The 22892-nt window shown below is 43.5% G+C and overlaps 1 protein-coding gene across 4 annotated transcripts in view; it reads right to left on the reverse strand.

Moving 5' to 3' along the window:
• Nucleotides 1-22892, reverse strand: part of ADGRE5 (adhesion G protein-coupled receptor E5) — a 231221-nt gene that overhangs the window by 105681 nt on the left and 102648 nt on the right. For 2 of the 4 annotated variants that reach the window (XM_069231710.1, XM_069231711.1), the window contains exon 5: nt 20575-20709. The exons of the other annotated variants lie outside the window; for them this stretch is intronic. In XM_069231710.1, coding sequence (XP_069087811.1) covers nt 20575-20709 — 135 coding nt within the window. The remainder of the gene's footprint in view (nt 1-20574; nt 20710-22892) is intronic. 4 annotated transcript variants of the gene reach the window in all.

Consider the following 22892-nt stretch of genomic DNA (forward strand, 5'->3'; position numbering starts at 1 on the left):
TATGTCATGGATTGGAGTGACATAGAGTGGAGTCGTGTGGAGGGGAGTGGAGTGGTAACTCATAGAGTGGGGGGAGTGGAGTGACGTAGAGTGAAATGCTGTGTCATAAAGTGGAGTAGTGTGTTGTAGACTTCGGTAGAGTGGAGGGGTGTAGAGTGGCATAGAGTGGAGTAGAGTGTTGTAGAGTGGAGTAGTGTACAGTGGAGTGATTAATGTGGAGTATGCATGGTGTGGTAGGACACTGCCATTGCAGACAACACATTTTTTATTGAAATGACTATTACATATGCACAGACATACAGTTTTACTGATACAACTATACAGTACACACACAATAGTGTTTGGAAGTGACATCACCTAGTGCACTGATTTGTTTCAATCATATTAAAATATTTGTTTCCACCACACTTCACGATTACCAAAAATGTGTTTAATTTGTGCTTTCCTAATTTGGATATATTCTGACATATTTGCACAGATCATTTACAGACATTTACATTTTGTTGTGTGCTAGAAAAAAGTAACATCATGCAGCTTTCCTCCAGCACACCCCTATTACCAAGCGTGATTGCCACATGAAGAAAAGAGAAAGAAAAGTAAACATAAAGTTCCCTCGGAAGGCATAGCCTGACATTTGACCTCTGGCTCTGCATGCACAGCAAATGTGACAAGATAAGAACAAGATTTAAAGGCCTGTTTACAGAAAGGAGCACTGGTGGAAGAATACAAGGAGCCCTGGTAAACAGACTATGCTCCACAGAAGGGATGAACTCAAGTTGGACAGCCTAAAACACACAAAGCAAGCGAATAGAAAGCTAGCAAATGTGAGTTACAAAACACAAAGCCAAAGGTGAGCGGTGAGCAGAATGCATTCCCTGGGAAGCTTTCTGAATGTCCCCAAGATGCCTTTAGCAAACCAGACAGCTATGCTGTCTAGTATGCATCAACCTAAAAAGGCAGGTAATTGTATGGTCTAATCCAGAAGAAATGGTGAAACAACTTTAGGTGCAAAATATAGGGATGTGTCCTCATGACTACTTTATCCTTATGTATATGAAGATAAGATTCTTGAATAGAGTCTGCAACACACTATGGGGGTCATTCTGACCCTGGCGGTCTTTGACCGCCAGGGCGGAGGACCGCGGGAGCACCGCCGACAGGCCGGCGGTGCTCCAATGGGGATTCCGACCGCGGCGGTAAAGCCGCGGTCGGACCGGCACCACTGGCGGGGTCCCGCCAGTGTACCGCGGCCCCATTGAATCCTCCGCGGCGGCGCAGCTTGCTGCACCGCCGCGGGGATTCCGACCCCCCCTACCGCCATCCAGATCCCGGCGGTCGGACCGCCGAGATCCGGATGGCGGTAGGGGGGGTCGCGGGGCCCCTGGGGGCCCCTGCAGTGCCCATGCCACTGGCATGGGCATTGCAGGGGCCCCCGTAAGAGGGCCCCTAAATGTATTTCACTGTCTGCTGCGCAGACAGTGAAATACGCGACGGGTGCAACTGCACCCGTCGCACAGCTTCCACTCCGCCGGCTCGATTCCGAGCCGGCTTCATCGTGGAAGCCTCTTTCCCGCTGGGCTGGCTGGCGGTCTGAAGGCGACCGCCCGCCAGCCCAGCGGGAAAGTCAGAATTACCGCCGCGGTCTTTCGACCGCGGAACGGTAACCTGACGGCGGGACTTTGGCGGTCGGCCTCCGCCGCCCGCCAAGGTCAGAATGAGGGCCTATGTCTTCTTAATGATGTAAGTACAATTAAGATATGGTACCTTTTAATATCAAATGTTTTAGAATTACATTTTGCGTTGGTTCAAATAGGGGTGTCATAAGGGGTAGTAGCACTACATTTAAATTCTATTTTGCTTCTGTAACCATAAGTGAAGGATAGAATCTCTTTGCCTCCTTCAGATTTTTTCAAATAACTGATATTGTAAATATCAGTTTTTTATTCATATCTTTTGTATATTATGCAACAGCTGATAAGGGCACTCTCACTGACTTATAACTTGACGTACAATCAAATAGGTACAAGATGGCGTCCGCATTCGAGTAAGCGGCTGCACATAGCCTCCTCTCCTCATGACCCAGGTGGTGTAAGCTGGTTCACCTGCTCCAGGAAATGTGGGAATCAGACGCAGCTGTACTAATAGGCATAGTGGTTGTGTGTTACCGGCTGTGTGGCAGCGTCTGTCCGTGGGGCCATTTCAGCTCTGTCAGCGTGCCATTGTGCAGCTGCACTGTCAGTAGAGGAAGGGGCTTGCAATGGAGGAATCGGCACCGGGGGTACAGCAAAATCCGAAGTAGGCGTTTGAAGTGACAGGAGCAAGTGAATTTCATGACGATGGCTTCAAAGAACCGCCGCAGCACTCGAAGGAAATCTGGTGCCGGTGCTGGTGTGAGTGAACGGAGACAGCCTTTGTCTTTAGGGGCTGCATTCAATACTGGGCAGAAGCAAGTCCCCAAGCCTCAGAAGACTTTCCTTAACAAGAGGTCAGCTCAATCTGTGGACTCCAAGTCTGGGTCTGGAACTAAGGACGACACATACCATAGTGATGGGCTTACTATCCCGGAGATGTCTAAAATCCCTCAACACATGAAGCATTTACCACCCCTAGCTGGGAGGGGGGTAATCATCTCTACTACTTTGCCCCAGTCACAGGAATTTTTGGGAGGTGGTGATTCTAACATCGCGATGGCACACTCTGCAAACAACAACAGCCCCTCTCAGGTCAGTGCTGATATAAGTGATATTTGTAATATTATGACTGCAGCGCTAGAGCGCTCTACCTTGACTGGATCACGTGACACAGTTCTTAGTTCTAACTTTGAGGGCTCACTACTTAGGATTGGGGAGGGCGAAAATTGCACCCCACATGTACTGACACACAGTTTAAATAAAAATACAGTGCTACTTCAGAGTACAGAGGATATGAGGTATAATGGTGTGGTGGCGCTTGCTCATCCGCAGGATGGTGAAGGCCTCAGGAGTCATGGGGGTAGCCATGAAGCTACTATCAATACTAAATCAGTGAAGGGGCCTGAACCTGGACAAAACGAGGCAGCAGAATTTTTCTTCTCACTATCAGATCAATCTGGGGATGGAGATGACTCCAGTATGTCAACTGTGCCAGAGTCCAATAGTAGCTTCACTGCCTCTATGGCTTCTATGGTGGGGCTGAACGAGACAATATCCATGAAAGGAGTTAAGAAAACCGACTTAGGGAAAATCAATATGGACAAAACTGAGAAAAAGAAAAGGTCTGCAAGGGGGCAAGAGCGATGTCATGGGACTATACAGCTACTCAGCAACTTCAAGATGCCTCAGATAATCTGTTTAAAGGCCCCGCGGTTTTGCAGAAAATTGTGAACCTCCTTCTCTGCACCTTATTTATCAAACAATGATGTTACAACACAAACAGATACAAAGTGATAATAAGAAAGCTAGGGTAGCTAGCAAGCAGCTACACGTTTCCATAAGAAAGATTGCAAAGACTTGCTTGGAGATTGGAGAGCGTATCACTACAATGGAGACCCCCACTAGTAAGTTAGAGACTGATGTGGGTTCAGTGGCACAGCAGTCAGCCATGCATGAGTTGCAGCTTATAGATATTATATTAAGTGGAAGATAGAGGATTTTGAAAATAGTCAACGACGCAATAATCTGCGTGTTCTCGGGATTCAAGCGGGAGTGGAAGGCCAAGATATGAGGGTTTACATTGTTAAACTATTCAAAAATGCCTTTCCCAGGTTAGAAAGCTGGGACTGGGAGAAGGAGATACAAAGAGCTCATTGGTGTCCATTGCATCTGAAAAAACAAAGGGAAACCGAAGAGACTACGGCAAATCAGTCACGACCAAGGGCTGCAATCGTATACTTTGGAAAGTATTTGCTGTGGAAAGCGGTCTTTCAGAAAGCCCACCCTGACTCAAAAATTAATTGTGATTGTGTTTCCTTTTTTACTGGCCCTGATTATTGTCATGCCACTGCGGAATGGCGTTGGTGTTTGAGGCAAATGATAAATCCTTTTCAAGAGAGAGGGGTAGAAGCATATCTACTGAATCCTGCCTGTCTAAAAACTGTGTATAAGGGTACGGTACGGGTCTTCTCTTCAGAAGTTAAGGCCAAAGAGTATTTGCAAACCCTGGCTTAAATGTGGACAGCCAAGGGCCCAAGCGCACTGGACCACAGGGCTTATGTATCATGAGAGCGGTGGTTGGTGTTTGTTGCAATGATTTTGAATTTTGCTTCCTCCTGTGTGCTCAACATTAAATGGCAGTTGGGAATCAGTATTCTAGGATCAGAAGAAGCCCCTGGGTTTCGGGGGGGGGGAAGAACCTATCCATCCTACAGACCCCTCAGTCTGGTTGTCTCATTTTGTAGGAGTAGGGGGAGATTTTGGGTGGGTGAGGGGTGTTTGGAAGGGTGTGGGCTTGGGGGTGTTACTGAAGATGTGTGGAGGGGGAGATGCACAGTAAGCCAACGGTTTGAATTTAGTACATATATAACTGGAGCTGCAGTGGTTCAGGTGTTTGTAAATAGAGATTTAAATGATACAGTAGTAATCTGCGAATTGCTACGATAAACATTAGTGGGCTAAATGACGGCACGAAAAGGCTTTTTGTAGCGGAAGGCTTAAAACACTGAGGGCAGATATTATTTGCATGAAGGAGATGTATATATTGGTCCCAAAAAGCATTTGCTGGAATTTCCAGGGTATCAATTATCGGCCCCTACTACACAAGGAACTACAACGAAGGGCGTAACAGCAATGGCACAAAACTAAATGATAGAAGTTGTCAAGAGATCTGTGGACAAACTGGGTCAATGTGTCATTCTGGAGTATATTATTGGCATATCCAGATTTACTTTGTGTTTAATTTATGGATCAAATTTTGATTAGCTGGAAGCAATTGACTTTATTAATATAGAACTAGCAGTTTGGGCCTTAACGATTATTTTCTGTGGGGATGTGAATATACACATTGATAGTAGCATGCCCTGTCAGAGTCAGGCACAGTACATGGTGAGGACACTGAATGTATTTCGTACTTTGCAAACTTTGGTGCAGAGCCATGGACTGGAAGATGCTTGGCAGCAGTGTAAGGCCCCCGATCCCAGGTATACCTTTTTCTCTTATCCACATAGGAAGTCTGTCAGGTTAGACTACTTTTTATTGTCAGTTTTACTGTGTGAGAGGTTAATGGTTGAAAAACACCCAATAATTATGTCTGACCATAACCCTTGGTGATAGAAATGTTGGTATTAAGTAAGGAACAGCATTCTAAGAACTGGTCATTTGACTGGGGACTACCTTTGGATCAGACATATGTTAGACAGATGAAAAAGTGGATACCAGAATTTAAAAAAAGTTAATTAGGCGTCTGATCCTATTGGGGGTCATTTGGGATGCCTTAAAGGCAGGAATTCAAGGGGAGACTTTAAGTTACAGTTTAAGCAAGGAGAGATTGTGCACCAAATTTATAAGCGCAGCCCAGGCCAAGTTGGTAATACTGGAACCACAGATTGTGGAGTTGACCATGAATAACCTTCATTTGCAAGAAGTTTTAAATCAAATTGCCACGATAAGGGCCAGAATTTTCCAGTTTTATTTAGAGCCGGATGGTATTAAGGCTCAGATGCGTCAGCAGGAATGCTATGAATTTAGCAGGCTTTTGGCTTACAAAACTAGATAAAAGATGACTTGAGATCTTTTAAGTACAGTTAAAGATAAAGATGGACAAATAGTGAAGGGGAACACAGCAGTTCTAAGGGAATTTAAAGAATATTATTGCACATTATACCAACAGAAGGCCCAGGACCCCCATACCTCAGAACACAGGATTAATCAATATCTGGGCGAAACATTTGGAGGGTGGCTGCATGAGGATGAAAGGTGTCAATTAGCGACCCCCATTACATCTGAAGAGATCATAGCAGTATTGAGCTTTATGCCTAGCAGAAAGGCCTAGGATCCCCCTGTAGTTTTTTAAGGTGTTTTACAGTGAATTGAGAAATTAACTTCTTATAATGTTTAAGGCGGTGCAGGATGGATTACATGCTCCGGCATCATGGCTGGCTGCAAATATTATAGTTTTCTTGAAAAAATATAAAAACCCTTTATTACCAGGCTCTTATCGCCCTATCTCTTTAATTAACGGGGATGCTAAACTCCATGCTAAGGATCTTGCCACCAGACTGAGTTTGGTGATTAGCAAACTGGTTTCCCCTTGGCAACATGGTTTTATTCCTGGGCGTGGCACCACTGATCATGTGAGGCGGGTCACTGCCATGTTAGATGCATCCCAGGCCACAGGGACACCTATGTCACTTATTTTATTAGACGCAGAGAAGGCCTTTGATCTGGTGAATTGGGCATACTTATGGGCAGTTAAATACAATATAGACCCTGGTTTTATTAGGGCTATTCAGGGTTTATATCAGAACCCCATTGCACGAATACAAATGGCTGGGGTGGGTTCTGAGCCTAATTATATTACAAGGGGCACAAGGCAGGGGTGTCCCTGCTCACCTCTGCTTTTCGCACTTTACATAGATCCACTCATAAGACTGCTAGATTACAAATTAATTTCTCCAATGGAGATGACAGAGGGAACTGTCAAAACATTGGTTTATGCCGATGATATTGCTATAGCATCACCAGACCCAAGGACGTCGTTAATAGAAGTGGAGAAAGTAACGGCTAAGTTTGGTGAGGTTTCGGGTTATTTATTAAACAAGGCTAAGTGCCAAATAATGGTTAATGAATGGGCATCTTTTGAAGATAAGCGGAAAACTGTGCAAGTGACTTATTTGGGGGTTAGGCTAAGAACTAATCTTGATCGTATCGTTGATAATAATCTCGCCCCAGTGTTATCCAAAACCAAAAAAGAATTACAACGTATGAACAATTTGCACCTTTCGATAGTAGGATGGTGTAATTTAATCAAAATGCTCTTCCTTCCCCGGTTCTTGTACTTTTTCAGAACCATTCTACTAGAATTTAGTAATGATTGGCTTAAACGAATGGAAAACCTAGCCAGTAGCTTAATATGGTCCTTCGCTAGAACCCGCCGAGCATTTAAGTATTTAGCACTTCCAAGGATAAGAGAAGGATGGGCAGTCCCCAATTTTTACCTATATTACTGGGCTGCAGCTCTGCAATATATTCAGCCATTAATCATACAGGACAATTGCAGTAAAGCGGTCAGGGAAGTCTGTCCAACCATATATAGAATGATATGTGGCAGCACAGTCAATGCTGCCTTTTTGAGAATAGTTGAGCCAAGTTATTTAAAAAAAGTTAAATTTAAAACAATAGGTCTGCGTTTAAGGTATGGTCTCATATTAAACGTAGAACTGGAATTGAGCGGCTCAGCTATTACACTCCTATGTGGAATACACTAATTCTCCCGAACTTTTTAAGGATACAAGCTGTGATAAATGGGTACAAGGAGGTGTTCGGAAATTAGGTGATGTTTACCTAAAATCATTTAGGGCCAGATGTACAAACATTTTTGCACGTCGCAAACAGTGAATGTCGCTGTTTGCAACGTGCAAAAAGCACATTGCGATGCCCAATATAACCTGGTTACCGATTTGTAAAATGGGACTGCGATTCGCAATTAGGAAGGGGTGTTCCCCTTCCTAATTGCGAGTCGCAGCGCGATGCTGTATTGTTTTGTGACCGCGAACGCAGTCGCAAAGCAATCGCAGTTACCACCAGTGTCAGACTGGTGGTAACCCATTCACAAAAGGGAAGGGGTCCCCATGGAACCCCTTCCCTTTTGTGAATGGCATGAAAAACATTTTTTCAGAGCAGGCAGTGGTCCTATGGACCACTGTCTGCTCTGAAAAAATGAAACAAAAATGTTTCATTTTTTAGTTTTGTAATGCATCTCGTTTTCCTTTAAGGAAAACGGGCTGCATTACAAAAAAAAAAAAAACTGCTTTATTTAAAAGCAGTCACAGACATGGTGGTCTGCTGTCTCCAGCAGGCCACCATCCCTGTGAGTGCCGCCACTCACAAGGGGGTCGCAAATTGCGACATACCTCATTAATATTAATGAGTTGGGCCTTTGCAACCCCCTTATGAGTCGCAGATGGTGTCAGGGACACCATCCTACATTCTGGATTGTGACTCGCAAATTGCGAGTCGGTTTGACTCGCAATTTGCGAGTCACAATCCAGATTTTTGCTACATCTGGCCCTTAGCGATTTAAAGGATGAATTCTCTCTTGACAGCAAAGATTTTTTTTACGTTTTTGCAAATCAGAGATTTTTTTGTTGTCCTCTTCTAGGGACGGCTTCCTCGGGGAGAAAAATGTACTTTTGGAGGTGCTCGACGACTCATCTGACTGGCGGATACGAAAGCTTTATTCGCTTTTACTGGACCTCATGCCGGATGATTTAGGGAAACATTTAGTGAGATGAGGGCGAAGTATAGGAGTGTCAGAAGCCTCCTTTTTAACCTCCTTAGACATGGCTCAATGGATTTTGCTTTCTGCGGGACCGCAAGCGCAACATTATAAGATGTTATTTAATATATATTATACCCCCGCTAGGCTATCCAAGCGGGGAAAATCAGTGGGGATTCTCTGCCCCCGGTGCAATAGCAAAGGGGCTGATCTAGATCATATGTTCTTTTAGTTGCGATAGGCTTGAAACGTTCTTAACTGACACTGCTAAGTTCTTGACAATGATTACACAACAGGTAATTGGCTTTCACACCTCAACACGTATTATTAGGGATTGATGTAGAGGTGTGTACAGGCCAATCTCAATGGTTTCTGTGTTTGGCTATGGCTGTAATTTGGTGCTGTATCTCTTCAGACTGGTTAAAGCGGGAATCACCTACGTTTAATCAATGGGTGGTGCGTTTTCTTTCGATGTACTATTTGGAGATGGGTTTATACGCGCTTAAGGGCCATGCCCAGAGGAAGAGGTGTATAACAATTTGGGTCCCACTAACTCAATGGTTAGGTAGAATGTAGCTGGTTGTATGACAGTAGCAAGGAATGAGGAAATGTTTACATGATGTCAGTACTTTAATACTTAAATGTTTAGAATACTGGAACAACATTTTTTTTTTGTCAAGAATGAACTGGCTTATTCTTTTTTTGTACCTTACTGTGCATCTTTTATTAAAAAAATAAAAATAAAAAAATAATAGGTACATGAAGTATTGGGCTATTATTATTTTCTGTTTTAGATTCCTAGTCCAAAACCTTGCCCACTTTTCTCCCTAGCATTTCCTAACCGGTGCCCTTCTGCACTGTCATGTGATATGCACACATTTGTCTGGTAATTGCAAATGTTGGAGTTCTCAGGGACAAAGCTGCTACCTGGGGGCTCCTTGGATTCAGTAGGTAAATCTCCCCCCCCTCCATTGTCATCATCCATTTGGATAGTGGTGCTTTCAATACTCTTTCGACATAATTTTTAAACATAAGCACCATTTCTGATGAGTACAATGTGCTATGATTAATATCATATGCAGGTTGCCCATGTACACGTGTTGATCACTAGTGGCAATAGGGCATGCCAATGAGACTGGGGGTGGTGATACCTGGATACTAAGGTTTTCACATTTTGTGTTTGCGCTTGTCGCAAAAAATATTTATATCTGGGATCCCTCAGACATTGAATATGAGGGTCTTTTGTATTGCCCAGTGCCAGAATTCTAGCACTAGTCCTGATAAGAACTCGTATTTTCCTGTTTCATTAAATCCTAGTTGTTGTGTTGTCTACCATTATCTATACATCGATCCTTGAATTTGACTTTGGAATACTTTCAGCGCTAAAAATACAAATCTTATTTCCAGATAGTTGATGCGTCTTACACCATCATTCAGAGATAATCGTCCTATGATGTTGATTTTCTCACATACACATAGCAGCTTTGTGTGATGTGTCTTTTGGGACTGTGGCTCTTGGGAATGGAGGTTTGAACTTTCTTTCCTTCTTCATTTTGATGACTAACCACCACCTTAGTACCTTTTGCTACTTGTAAAAAAGCAATAGATCCTCACAGTCCCCATTCGCTTGAGAAGAGTATTTGTTTAGCAATATCTGTAGTGGTATCTTATGAAATCCCAAATTGTACACTAAATTGATAACTGTTTGAACGCTTATCTGGCGTTGTAAGAAAGTATTTTCCTTCAAAGCCCCACCATTTAGCTCAGGTGTACATTATTGATCTTGGGCCTACAATATACCTTCACCAGAGCCAAACACTTGTGAATTCCTTTGGAACACATTTTATTCCAAAAGGTAGAATTGGTAATGTACCCCTTGCATCAAAAAAGTAGATATTTTCTGTTCTGATAATGCATTAGGATGTTAAAATATGTGTCCTTGAAGTCTATTGTTGCCATGAAGTAATTTTTTTCTAGCATATGATCTCCTAGTGAAGTATACAGAACGTGTAACGTTTGCATAAGCATGTTTAAGAACTGCAAGTCTAGTATTTGTCTTAGTGTCTGATTTTGTTCTGGAATTAGAAAGTATACATCCATGTAAATCCTGTATTGCTTGTTGGAAAAATATAATATGTTCTTTATTTGTACACTCGTTTTTTGGGTTTGACTGTTGCAGGAGTCTTTATAAACCTCAGACAGTGCCCACTGAATTCATTACCTATTTGCCTTTGATTATAGTCTACATCCTGAGAGGTAGTCCTGTACTTTCCCTCTAATGGTGTTTTATGTTGTGGTGGTGATGTGATACAGATAATTGTTTAGAACTGTAGGATTAATGTATTGGTGCCCATTTCTCCATCCCTTCCAATAAAGCAGTTCCCTGATGGTGTTGACTGTTGCCACTATCCATTTCCCTGATACTGAGGATGATGGGTTTATTCTGGAACTGAGGAGGTTTATAAAGATGGCAACATAAGGCTCTCCTCTTGCTTAGTATGTCTAAAACCTTCCCTGGTTTGCAGAGCTCACAAAGTTCTTGATATCTTATTTACTTTTTTCATACGCTTTAGAATATTGTCAACAGAGGGTCCAAAAAAAGCTTCTCTGTAACAGGTATATCTATTATGTTTAGACTGCACTTCATACTTAAAACTTGACATGCCTAGCTTTGCATGTCTACTTAGAGCAGTTTCAGTAAATGTCTGTTTACTGGCAATATCTGCAGAATTCAGTGTAGATTTTAATCCAGTATTACATCTACATTTCCCTTCTTTTGTGACTGTTTTTGCCTCTCGTTGCTCATCAGCATATTCATTTATTAAGGCATTAACACTATCTAGACCCCTTTGAGTAGAAGCAGCACTATGGGCCTTATTTACAAGAAACTGACGCAACAGCTGTGATGTGTCAGTATTCTTGCGCAGCCTTACGATTCCCTAACAATGCCATGAATGTGCTGTATTTACGAGATGTGTCATAAATTCTGATGCATCTGTTGGCACTAAACTGACACACTGCTGGACTAGCGTAAAAAAATAATGCTACTCCAGCAATGTCTGGAAGGCTTCCATAAGAAAAAGTCCTGCTGCAGTTTAATGCCTGCTTTCAGCAGGTGCTACATTTTTGACGCAGTGAAGTCGCAGAACGACGCAGTCAAATGTTGTGAATTTCACTGCATCAGTTCTGCATGGGTTTGCAAGCCATGCTAGGAGGAGCCAGTGCGGTCCCTTTTTGCAGGCGCATGCACCATATAATTCCTATAGTCAAAACAAAACATCTAAGTCTTTCAACATGTTCTGCAACCTTCTCTTAGGCTTCTAATAATTCGGGCTGCAATTCTGGGTGACCAGGTCTATGCTGTTCTGTTCTGCAGAACCTCATCAGCTGAGAGAATTTCGGACAACAGGATTTGGCATATTCCCACTGACCCCACTATGCACCTACCCCTTATCACGCTTTTAAATACATGCCACTCCACTTGGGGAGAGGATGCAGTGCACATAATGTCTTTGAAGTACCATTTGATGGATGCCCCAATTGTGTCCCTATATTCAGTGTCCTCTAATGATTCTGGATGATGCACTGGCTAGCCCTCTCCCATCCCATCCGCATCAATAGTGGGTTGTGATCAGATATTGTTCTGGTGAGGTATTCTGTGGTGTGAACATAGCTGTGTACATCAGGTGTGCACAACAACGCATCCAAGCACACGTGTAAGTCATGCAGTGTTGAGAAATTTTTTTTATCTCATTTGACTGGGTGATGTAAGCACCAAAAGTCAATGAATCCCCAATTTTCCTGCCATGCAGAGACTGTCCGGGCCAAGTTAAGCATCGGGATATCTCGCAGGGGGGGTGGGAGGGTGGTGGGAACGATCTAAGTGGGGTTCTATTACACAATTGAAATCTCCCACCAGGATAATGGAGCTCATTAGGTGGTAGGCGAGCTTTTTCATTAGCTCATCCAGAAAAGTTGCATGGTCTATATTTGGTCCATATATGCTTCCCCAGGCTATGTCGCAGCCATCTAAGCAGCCAGTGACTATAATAAATCTGCCTGCCGGGTCTACCAGGTGTCCCATGTGCTGGAAGGGGACTCTTGGACATATCCACACCGTTACTCCCCGCACATAGCCCGAGTACACTGTGAAATAGGCCTGTCCTCTCTAATACATTGTAGTGCTGCTCCTTCCTAAGCTATGAGATGCGTCTCTTGTAGGAGAGCTATCTTGACCCCTCGTCTGTGTCAATAGGAGAAGACTTTGTATCCTTTAGCCATGGTATGCACCCCCCTAACATTTCACAATATCACTGCATAATTCATGGGGGGTGCCATTGCGAGTAGCAAAATGATTCTTTTATTCGAGGGCTATGGATCACCCATAGTCAGCAGAGTGAGGAGTTCCCCCTCGGGGTAATAATTGTGCATCCCTCCCTAACACATAAACAACTAATTCCACAACTCCTACTCGCCAGGATCAGCATGTTGATGCCCCTCATCCAAATTTACAGTCTACGCACAAACTGGTGTGGGTGTAAACACTAAGGGGCATATTTACAAAGAACTGGTGCAGCATGGCAATGCACCAAAATGGACTGCTCTGCGCTGTCAGTTCTGAAATGCAGGGATGTGCTGTGTTTATAAAAATACAGCACATCCCTGTGCTTCCCCCTGTGCCGGTGCTAAATTAGCTGCCTAGCGCCAACGCAGCCACCCTTGCACCATGGTGCAAGGATGGCTAACGTTGCGGGGGAGATTGTTTTTGTGCAGGAAGGGATACCTTCCTGCACAAAATTAATCTTCAATGGCAATTTGCTCTTTCTATGTGTGATGCAGAGTGTGGCACACATAGAGCAAAAACTAGAAGAAATAGAAGGATTTCTCCTCATTGAGCCATGCTACCACCACCCCTGGGATGGCGTTAGATTTTGGTGCTGCCACAGATTTACGATTTCTTGTAAATCTGGGACAGCATTAAAATGCAGTGGGTGTTGCTGTGGAGCTTCCACAGCAACACCCATTGCACACCCCTTCCACGCAAAGTGCTGCGTGAGAAGGGGCCGTATTTACAAGGTGGAGTTGCACAGTGCCACCGGAACGTCACAAAAAGTGACGCTACTGTGGCACTAGGGGCTTGTAAATATGCCTGTAAAACCTTATTCTGAGTGAGGGTAGCAGCAGTTTGGAAATACCTTGCTCTAGACCCCAACACAACTCTATAAGAGAACACAAACCTAGAGGGCCTGTTGCATCATAGTATTAACTCATTATTGGGAACAGTGCAAAATGGGGAAGAACCCCACTCCCCTCCCAAGAACATGTAAGAGTCTTACAATTTGATGGCTGCTTCATATGAGTTCATCAGCAGTTCCTGGAGTTACTTTAGGCAGTTCAGGGTCAGAATCGGCAGATGAGCTAGTGTCAGCCTCAGGTGCCGAGTTTTGGGTGTCATCTTTGCACAGCAAGGCAGATGGCCTTGTTCCACTCTTGCCCATTTCCGCCACCACCTACAGTGCTTGTTGTTGGTCCCTCTGAACCTCCACCTCTGAGGGGGCCATCTTGGGATTGTCCCCGCTACTGCGCCGTGGTCCATGTTGCCTGGGACTATGTCTCGGGGCACCCGACTGGGGGCAGCCTGTGGGTTCAATTTGACTCACTTCCACACTTCTTGAGCAGTACGAAAGAACTGTATTCCCTCCACAGTCTCGATGATTAACCTTTCTGGAAACAACATGGTGAATTTCAAGCCCATCTGGCTGAGGCCCCACTTTGCTGGAGAAAAATAGAGTATTGTTTTTGTACGGCTCTCGAAGTACGGGAAAAGCATGATTTTATTATTGTTTACTCTGATGTTCCCTTTAAGCCGGGCTTGATCCAGGATGTAGTCATGGTCTTTTTAGATGAGCCAACACCAACCTGGTGGTGCATCCAGTGGCAGGGGATGCACTGGCAGTCTATGCACACACTCCAGGGCGTACAATGGAGAGAGGCCCTCTGGGGCCACCTCCTCAAGCAGCCAGTCCTCCAGGTAGGTCAACATATTCCCTCCTTCCACTCGCTCAGGGAGGCCCACTACCTGGATGTTGTTCCTGACCTCCAGTGTCTGGACTTTATCCTCCATGTGTGCGATTAGTTCTCGCAGCACCGCCATGTCAGAGGGAATATCTGTTCTGATCCTCTCCGCTGTTGTGACCGTCTCCACTAAGCGCAGGTGATCATACTTGAGAACGCTCAGGTCTGCTTCCAGAGTGTCGATTTTCATTTCTAAAGCTTCTCTAGAAGCAGTAATAGCTTGTAGAATGTCCTGAAGTTTGGGGCCCTTGGGGTCTGCCAGTTGTAATAAGCACCAGCGTGGTCAATTGCAATGTCCGGGACTGGGCCTCCCCACATCTAAGTCCTTCTTTCTGTTAGATTTTCTCAGTACATTAGGTCAAGGAAAAACAATGTTATGCTCACCAGAAGTTCATTTTCACTGCTGGCGCGGGCTCTGCAGCGGCCCTGCTTGATGTGCGATGCCAGTGTTTACTTCAGAATAGCAGAATCTGCTGTTCTTGTCAACAGCTCTGTTCACTTCTATTGCCTGGGCTAGTGATCTCATAGGTACAGTTGTAGGACTGTGATAGGTTGGGGCCACACCTACATTGCAGTCTGTTTCCTCACTTACTTAATCGTCTCGATCGGCTATGCTGCTCTTAGTTCTTGACAGAGGCACTCAGTGTCTACTCTGCAATGTGAGTTCTTTGGAGAGCCAGTTTAGTTACCAGTTTACACAGTCCATAGGCCTGTTCCAGGTGCTCCACGTTAGCTCTTTAGTTCACTGTAGGTTCTGGAGTGTTTACTGGAGTGTTTCCTCTGCCTCTGGGGCCATGAAACCAGATTTGAGGTGAGTGCTATGTGCCTTATCCCATGTTTCGGTCTGCCATAATGTGCCAATGTGAGCACATGCGGCCTAGTAGACCCTGGGGCTCCAGGTGGCCATTGGTATCTGCTGACAGAAGTGTCCTCCCTGTCTCCTCTCCCTTTTGAAGGCCAGAAGTAGGTCACAGAGCTCCCTGCCCTCTGTGTCTCAGGTGTGGTATAACTTATTTATGCTGGTAACCTCTCACATAAGGAACATAGCAGTGCAGGCAGTAGTATGTTTGTGCACTGGACTCTGGTGAGTAGAACCTTCTATGCATGCAGTGTAATTCTCTACCACCAGAGTTTGGGATTTGTCTGGGTTGAAATGCTCCCCTCCCTGCACTTCTGTCTACTTTAAATGGCACTTACCCTGGTCCATGTCATGCCGACATCCTAAGCGGCAGCAAGCACCTCCATAAGCTCAAACGCTATGGGCTTTATGCATCTTGTATTGCACCCTGGGGCCCTAGCTGCTCTTGGGGCTGTCGCGCCCGAGCAGGCCGTGGGACTCGCTGATAAGCTCAATTCCCCAAGGCCCTGCACCGCTCCAGCGGTCCACTCCTTCATGTGCCCACTGACTGACGCTAGAGCAACAGGCTCCACATAGTCTAGGGCACTCCCCAGTGTTCCAGGCTGCACAAGACCTGCTGGAAGCACGTTCAACAAGAGGAGCACCATTGGTGGAACATTTCACAGAAATGCAACATACAGCAGTGGACATTCACTGGACTGTGTTGGCTGTAGTACAAACAAAGACAGATGGACAACTTACAATTGACAAACTGCTGAGATTGGAAGCACAACTAATCGAAAAATATCAAACAGCCCTACAAGGACTAAATGACATCGATGAAATCTGGGCACTAATCTAAAAGAATGGACTTTCCTCTTCCCCTCAACCATTTGTTTCTATTTTTAGGTGACGCGGAGCCCCAGCAAAATGCCACTGGTTTGTTTACAGCTTATATGTATGGGCACAGCTGGTCCCACACACGACATCTCACTCAGTTACCCTTTTTGTATCCGCTGTAACCTTTTACTTGATCTGTCTGTCTCCCCTTTGACACCAATTGCCCCATTCTTTTCCAAGGGTTGGGTCACACAGGATTCCAGAGTTCCTACACTTTGTATCAACATGCTGAGTGACAAATCGATGGCCACTTTATATTTCTTATTATATTTCGCTTTTACATCGTTTATGTTACATAATTTTCCATCTTTTTGGTGTTTAAGTGGTTTTTATTTTTTAAATCCCCCATCTCATTGTATCACGAGGTCTGCCAGCTGCTGCTTTTTGCAAACAGTTATGCGCACTCTCGGGCAGTACATTCCCTGAAGGCACAGTCCGCCCATTTGCCCGTTTTCCAATAGCTCCTCCAGAAGAACCCCACAACCAAATAGGAGGACCAGGTTTTTACAGACGAGGTTTTTCCAGTCTCCCGCCCGCCTCCCCCGCCCAGTGGCACTCCAAGATGGCCGATCCCTTCCAGGGTCGCCCCGCCCCCTTCTGACCCCTTGGTGAGCCGACCTGACGGCTTCATAAGCACCGAGCCCTTTTGCCCGACTGAGCAACTAACTTCATTAGGACCGCGATTCGTGCAAGACTTCTCGAGGCGTTCAGAAACACAGCACCGGCACGAGCACCGGGCAGACGCTACGCGCAGATTTTAAACGTGCGCTAGATGAAGAATCCTGTTCAATTAATTTTGACAGTAAGTGTGGCAGTCCTTCCAGTTTCCTATGTTTCCACAGGCCTGACTGGGCAAGCATGTTTATTTTTTTTTTCAGTGGTTTTTAGCGACGCTATTGATTGCTCGGTATCTCCCTGTGTTTAGGTTACCCTTGGACGAAGAACCACTTGACTGTCACAAGTTTTAGGAGCGGTCAAAGTAAAATTTGCCCTGACTCAGCGCTTTAATAATATTTTTACTCCCAGACATTGTTTTTCACGATACAATGGGATCTTGAGCACGATTGTCACACAGGTTGTTCCAGCCATTATTTTAGACCCTCGCTAGCACCATGTACCCAATATAACTGTGCAGACTTACATGATGGGATTTTTAGACTCTTTTATGTCACACAACCTGCACCGAGTGTCCAATTGTTTGGCACTTCTTGCCATTCTAGTGGTTTTAGCTTATTGTATCTTTCTTGGTTTGTCATTAGGCAACGTTGTCCCTCTGTAGTCCTGATGAGGCCCAGAATTGAAGGGGCCAAAATGCGTCGACACCTTGTGGATTGTGGCAAGATTGGGTATAAAGCATTGTTGACCCTCCAGAATCACATCACACAGTGCAAGGAACCCCAAGAAGAAATTGACAAGGGTCTAGCACTTGTGAGTAAAGCTATCCACAACCATCGCTCCCAAGTGGATCACGACATTAAGGCCCATATATATACATTTATAGCGCCGCATTTCCTTCGTTTTTTGATGCGAAATCGGCGCAAAATTACAAAACACAATTGTATTTTTTAAGTTTGCAACGATTTTGCGTCAAAAAACGACGCATATGCGAGAAGACTTAATTGGGACAAGCCTCAGACATTGAATTTTCTTCATTTTTTGTAATTTGTCTGTATTTTGTCACATGGCACATAATTGTTGATGTTGTGTAAATGTCACTTCTGGTGCTACGTTCCGGTTTAATTTGGACATACCGTCTTTCTTGATGTTTTCTTCCTTCGTCCTGTTTGAGTATATGTGAATAAATTTAGCAAAGAAATCATTCCCCGACGAGAGTATTTATCACTTCTCTTTGTAGAAAATAGAGTAATTAATCCTGACCTTTTGACCAACATTTTGTTATTACATGGAAGCATGCCGGGCGCAAGCCCGTCAGTTAGCGCAGTGTGTTGCAATCCATGGCTGCCATCTTGCTTTCATCGACTCGCGGGGCTCACACCCGGTCGACAAATTAGTGTTTTGCAGACTTTCCAGTTTCACCAGTGCAGTCCCTGGTGGGCGGGGCATCTGCGGGCAGAATCTCAGAGTCTTGCAACTATCTCCATCAGCAGCCTGATGGTGCGCCTCTCTTTATTGGTGTAGGTGACTGAAGGGGTTGTGGGCCTGCTCAGCTCCACCTCTCCATGGAAACCTCTTAACGTCTTCTGTACAAGCAGGGTTGCCTTCCTATTTGTTTGAGAATGTCTACAGAAGTGTGAAGGGCCATAATTCCTCATTCTCCTCCTTCCCAGGTACTCACTCTTTGGTATCCTATTACAAGGGGTGTGAAAATCTGTAGAAATGCACCAATACATTAAAATGCAACGTAAAGCATATGGCAAAATTTATCTCAATTATATACTAATGCTCAAGAAGATCAAATGATTTACCTTCATTTTGGTTGTCTAGCATTAGTATCTATTAAAGCTGGAATCTAAAGTGTCATCCTTTGAGCAATCTCTAGATTATGTTTTACCCACATGTCTGCCTGGAACAGAAATGAGCGACCAGAAGCTTAAACTATCTTGTTTATCAGCTTGACGGAACAAATATTTATCTCATCATATGAGCTTCTGAACACATCATCATGCTCTCTCCTGTGTGAGACAAAACAGCACCATGCTTTCCTCTGTTTGGTGAGGTATAACAAGACATGGACCATGGAACACCATGATGTGTACTGCTTAGTCTTCGGGAACAGTGCAAAAGCAGCTGGTGCTTTCTCTTCAGTTGCCTCATGACGGCAAATAGAGCACATACAAAGTAAGCTGTGACTTGTGAGGATTAGTGAGGTAAAGACTAAAAACCAAGGGAACAAAGTCTTCAGTTGCTCATCGACATAAAAGAGAAGACAACAAGCACAAACAATATGCCTAGTACTGCTAAAGCAGTGTGAGATAGAACAAGAAGCACTCTTTACATTGACATTCTACTGGACAAGAAGCACCAGCATCATGCCTTCAGGTAATCAGTGACATTAGTCAGGACAGCAACCATACATATTATGAATCCTGCTATTCATTGATAGAAGACGGGACAAGACAAGACACCCTGTCTACATGTCTTAAACTGCCTGGTGATGTAAAACATTCCTAAAGGAACCATCTGCCTGCCTCCCGCTGCTCATTGATAAAACTTGATTAGGAAGTACAAACCTTATCTCATCTTCTGCTAATTGATATGTGACAGTAGAAGCACTGTCCATATGTCCTAGGCTGCCTTTTGATGTAAGACATGGCAAGACAAGTTTATTTTAAGCTGCCTGGTGATGTAAGACATACCAAGAACTATCTCCATATCTGCTGCTTAGCGTGAAAGTCAAGATAAAAAATATTAACAATAAGTCTTTTACTGCTGAATAGCAGTGTTATTTGGGACTAGAAGCGCACAAAGCAAGCTTTCCTATGCGCACTGATGTAAGACAAGTCAAGAAGCACCATTTCCACAAGCACAAGTGCCTTCTGGAGCCCACTAATGTGAGACATGGCAAACACGCCAACAGTACACTCTAGGTAATTGTCATAAAACATTGGGTAGGACAGGACAAGAAACACTAACAGTATGCCTTCTGTGCTCAATGAAGAACACAAGACAGAAGCACTAATTGCATGCCTGTTGCAGAATAAATGAATAAAACAAATCCTGACTACATGTATTTTGCTGTGCTGATGACTTCGGTAGAGGTTCAGTCATGCACCACATTTCTTCTGCTGCCAAGAGAGATAAATAGTAGACATATGTATAATGCTCTGCCTTAAGTTGATTGGTCAACCTAATACCACAATATGCAAAGATTAAACAGCACAATTATCAAACTACATCCGTATAGAGCATCAGTTTGTTCAAAGTCTTCTATGTGCAGGTATCCGTATATATTTTTGGATTCAAAGCAGTACCTCAGTCTCAGTGTTGATTGCAAGCTGGGATGGCATTGCGTTTTTGCTCATTCATTTCATAGGTGCCATTTTGCTGTTACAGATTGGAAAGAAAATGATGATAAATTCGATGGAAATAGGAGTTATTTCCCAGTACCTCAGCCTGGGAAAATAAGGAAACCTTTAGGAAAACTCCCTTGCAGATGTAATTCATCTAAGACCTGATTGATTTCTTATTCGCCTTCAATTATAACTACCTAGTCAAAACACTCTCTTCTTGAGCTGATCTCACAGGCATTTCATCTTCTGAATTTGGAACCTAGAGTTTGAACGTATTTTTCTTCCATGCTTGTCCTCAAAATACATATCTTTCCATGAATTTTAATTGGAAATCTTTCTCAGTTTCTAATGTCGGGAGGGTATGCTGTCATCGGATTGTACCTTTGCATATCTTGTGGGGATCTTTAGAACTCTTCCCATAGCCAGGAGGGCATTTGCACATACAGCCAACAGAAGTATTGATGCACTTTTCATAAAAACAACGGATTGTGGTGTTCTTTCCACCCTCACCAATGCCTGAAATGAAAAGAGGTACAGAGATGAAGATTCCACTCTGTCAGTATTCTTGAACTTTGGGTCAGACAATAAGCCATTGGTGAGAACAAAATATATCACTTGGATTTACATTGTAATGTTATTCTGTTACATTAATCTAAAAATTGGATGCCCAATGTAAAGTTAGGAGGCCAGTTCCAAGCAGGATTTCCATGGAAGGCACATTTACAATTAATTGAAATATGTTTTTTTTACATAGTGAGTGGTCTTCCTGATAATCGTGCATGGATGTAGGTATCCTACAATTAGGATGAATAGCCCTCTTCTGAAAAGATGAGGTAGTTCTTGACATACCTCAGGTCAGACTAAGTCACGATGGGCAAATGAGTCTGCAAGATGACTTGATCAAAGAATTACTCTGTGTGGTGAGAGAAACCCGATGAAACTGCCCAGCCAAGCAACAGTGACACACAGAGCTTTGAACACTAGATGACTGTGGATCCTACAGCCAAATCTATTGACTTTTTTGGAAAAAGGTCCAAGAAAGTTGTGACTCTGAACATGCAATGGTGATTCAGACTTTAAGTATCCTAGTTAAGAAAGGCCACACCCCTTGTGCAGGTGATCTCCATGCATGTGTTCTGGTGGAAAAACTGGTGAGAGTATTTACAACTTCCACTTGGAGTTGTTTGAGACACATGTTCAGAAGTTGGTGAACTAAGCCATTATTGGGTGATTAATAGTGTTTTCTTCATGCATGCATTTTCTTAGTTTGCACTGACAACATATGAGACAACCTGACACAGTGCCTGCATGAGCAAAGCCATTGTGCCTCCTCCATTATGAGTTAACCACTGTATTGATCTTCTGTGCAGAGCATAGCAACACTAATATGTGCAGTGTAATTTTCATCTCATCATCTGCCCGAAGCCAAATTCTTACAGTCAGTGAGCGTGAATTGGCACTTCCTTGTCACCAAAAGGTCTAAACTATTGCCATTTGGTAACCCAAGTGCATATTCCTAATAGCTACTTGTGGGATTAAAATCTATTTACTGTCAACATACCTGTGAAAAATACACAGAGAGTAACATTTGAAATACATTTGTTTTTCAAAACATTTTCTAATAGATTTGCTCAATCTCAGTGAGCAGTAACATGCATGAACATCATCAATGCTAATTTATTACACTACTGATATATAACCACTTAATGGAAAACAAAACCATAATGTTAATTTTATAGACACTAAGAAAGAGTAAGTACCAGACCAGATTTAAACAGTGACAAGCCTTAAAAGCATAATTGAATGATAATTTCAATTTCACCTTCTAACATCAAAAGAAACAAATGTGGTGAACTGACGCACATACAGAAAAATGTAAATTACAGGCAAATACTTACAACTCAACTAAAAAGGGCGTAATTGGGTGACACCCGAAAGAAATTCTCTATAGGCAAACACTACATGAGCAAAGAAGAATTCACGCTCTTTAGATGGTGACCATGGCCTACAGGACATAAATAAGTCGGTGAGAACAGCTGTGGCTTAGAAAATATCAGATATTAAAGAATGCACAAACCTTTGACATTTCTCTAAAACTCCACGTGACAAAGTTTGTTCTTGTTGAGAAAAGATTAAGAAGCTGACAAAAAACACAACTTTGAAAGAAAAGTTTTTAAATTTAAAAAGTGTAATAGGAGACCAGGCAAAACTGTTCTCTATGTTGCTATCTAAACTTAGTCTCAAGAATTCGACGGCTTTGCAGTGCAAGTTTACTGATGCTTTCAGGAACAACTGATTGTGACACTGTCACAGACACAAAGATGGGTATAAAGGAGGGAAATAAGATGAAAATCAATTTTAAATCCTAATATTGTAATCTCAATACACAGTAAGGACTACGACCCTTTTTGATATCATGAAAGTATCTGAAGATAATGAACATTTACAGCAGCAATATGCTTGATGTGCACAAGGCCCTGGACAATATTATAGCACACTTTTAGCATGTTGTTCTTTGGAACTTTAATCAGGCACAATATTGCTGCATAAAATGAGGTCTTCCAGACGCAGTTAGCATTAATTGCGATATTGTCTTAAATTCTAAAGTAGGAAGAGGGACCGAGCAGTATGCCATGTCATAATGCACTGTGATGACTATTTCACTTTGCATGTGTGACTATTAGCTACCATTAATTACT

This window comes from Pleurodeles waltl, chromosome 4_2 (genome assembly GCF_031143425.1).
Source record: "Pleurodeles waltl isolate 20211129_DDA chromosome 4_2, aPleWal1.hap1.20221129, whole genome shotgun sequence".
NCBI classification, from domain to species: Eukaryota; Metazoa; Chordata; class Amphibia; order Caudata; family Salamandridae; genus Pleurodeles; species Pleurodeles waltl.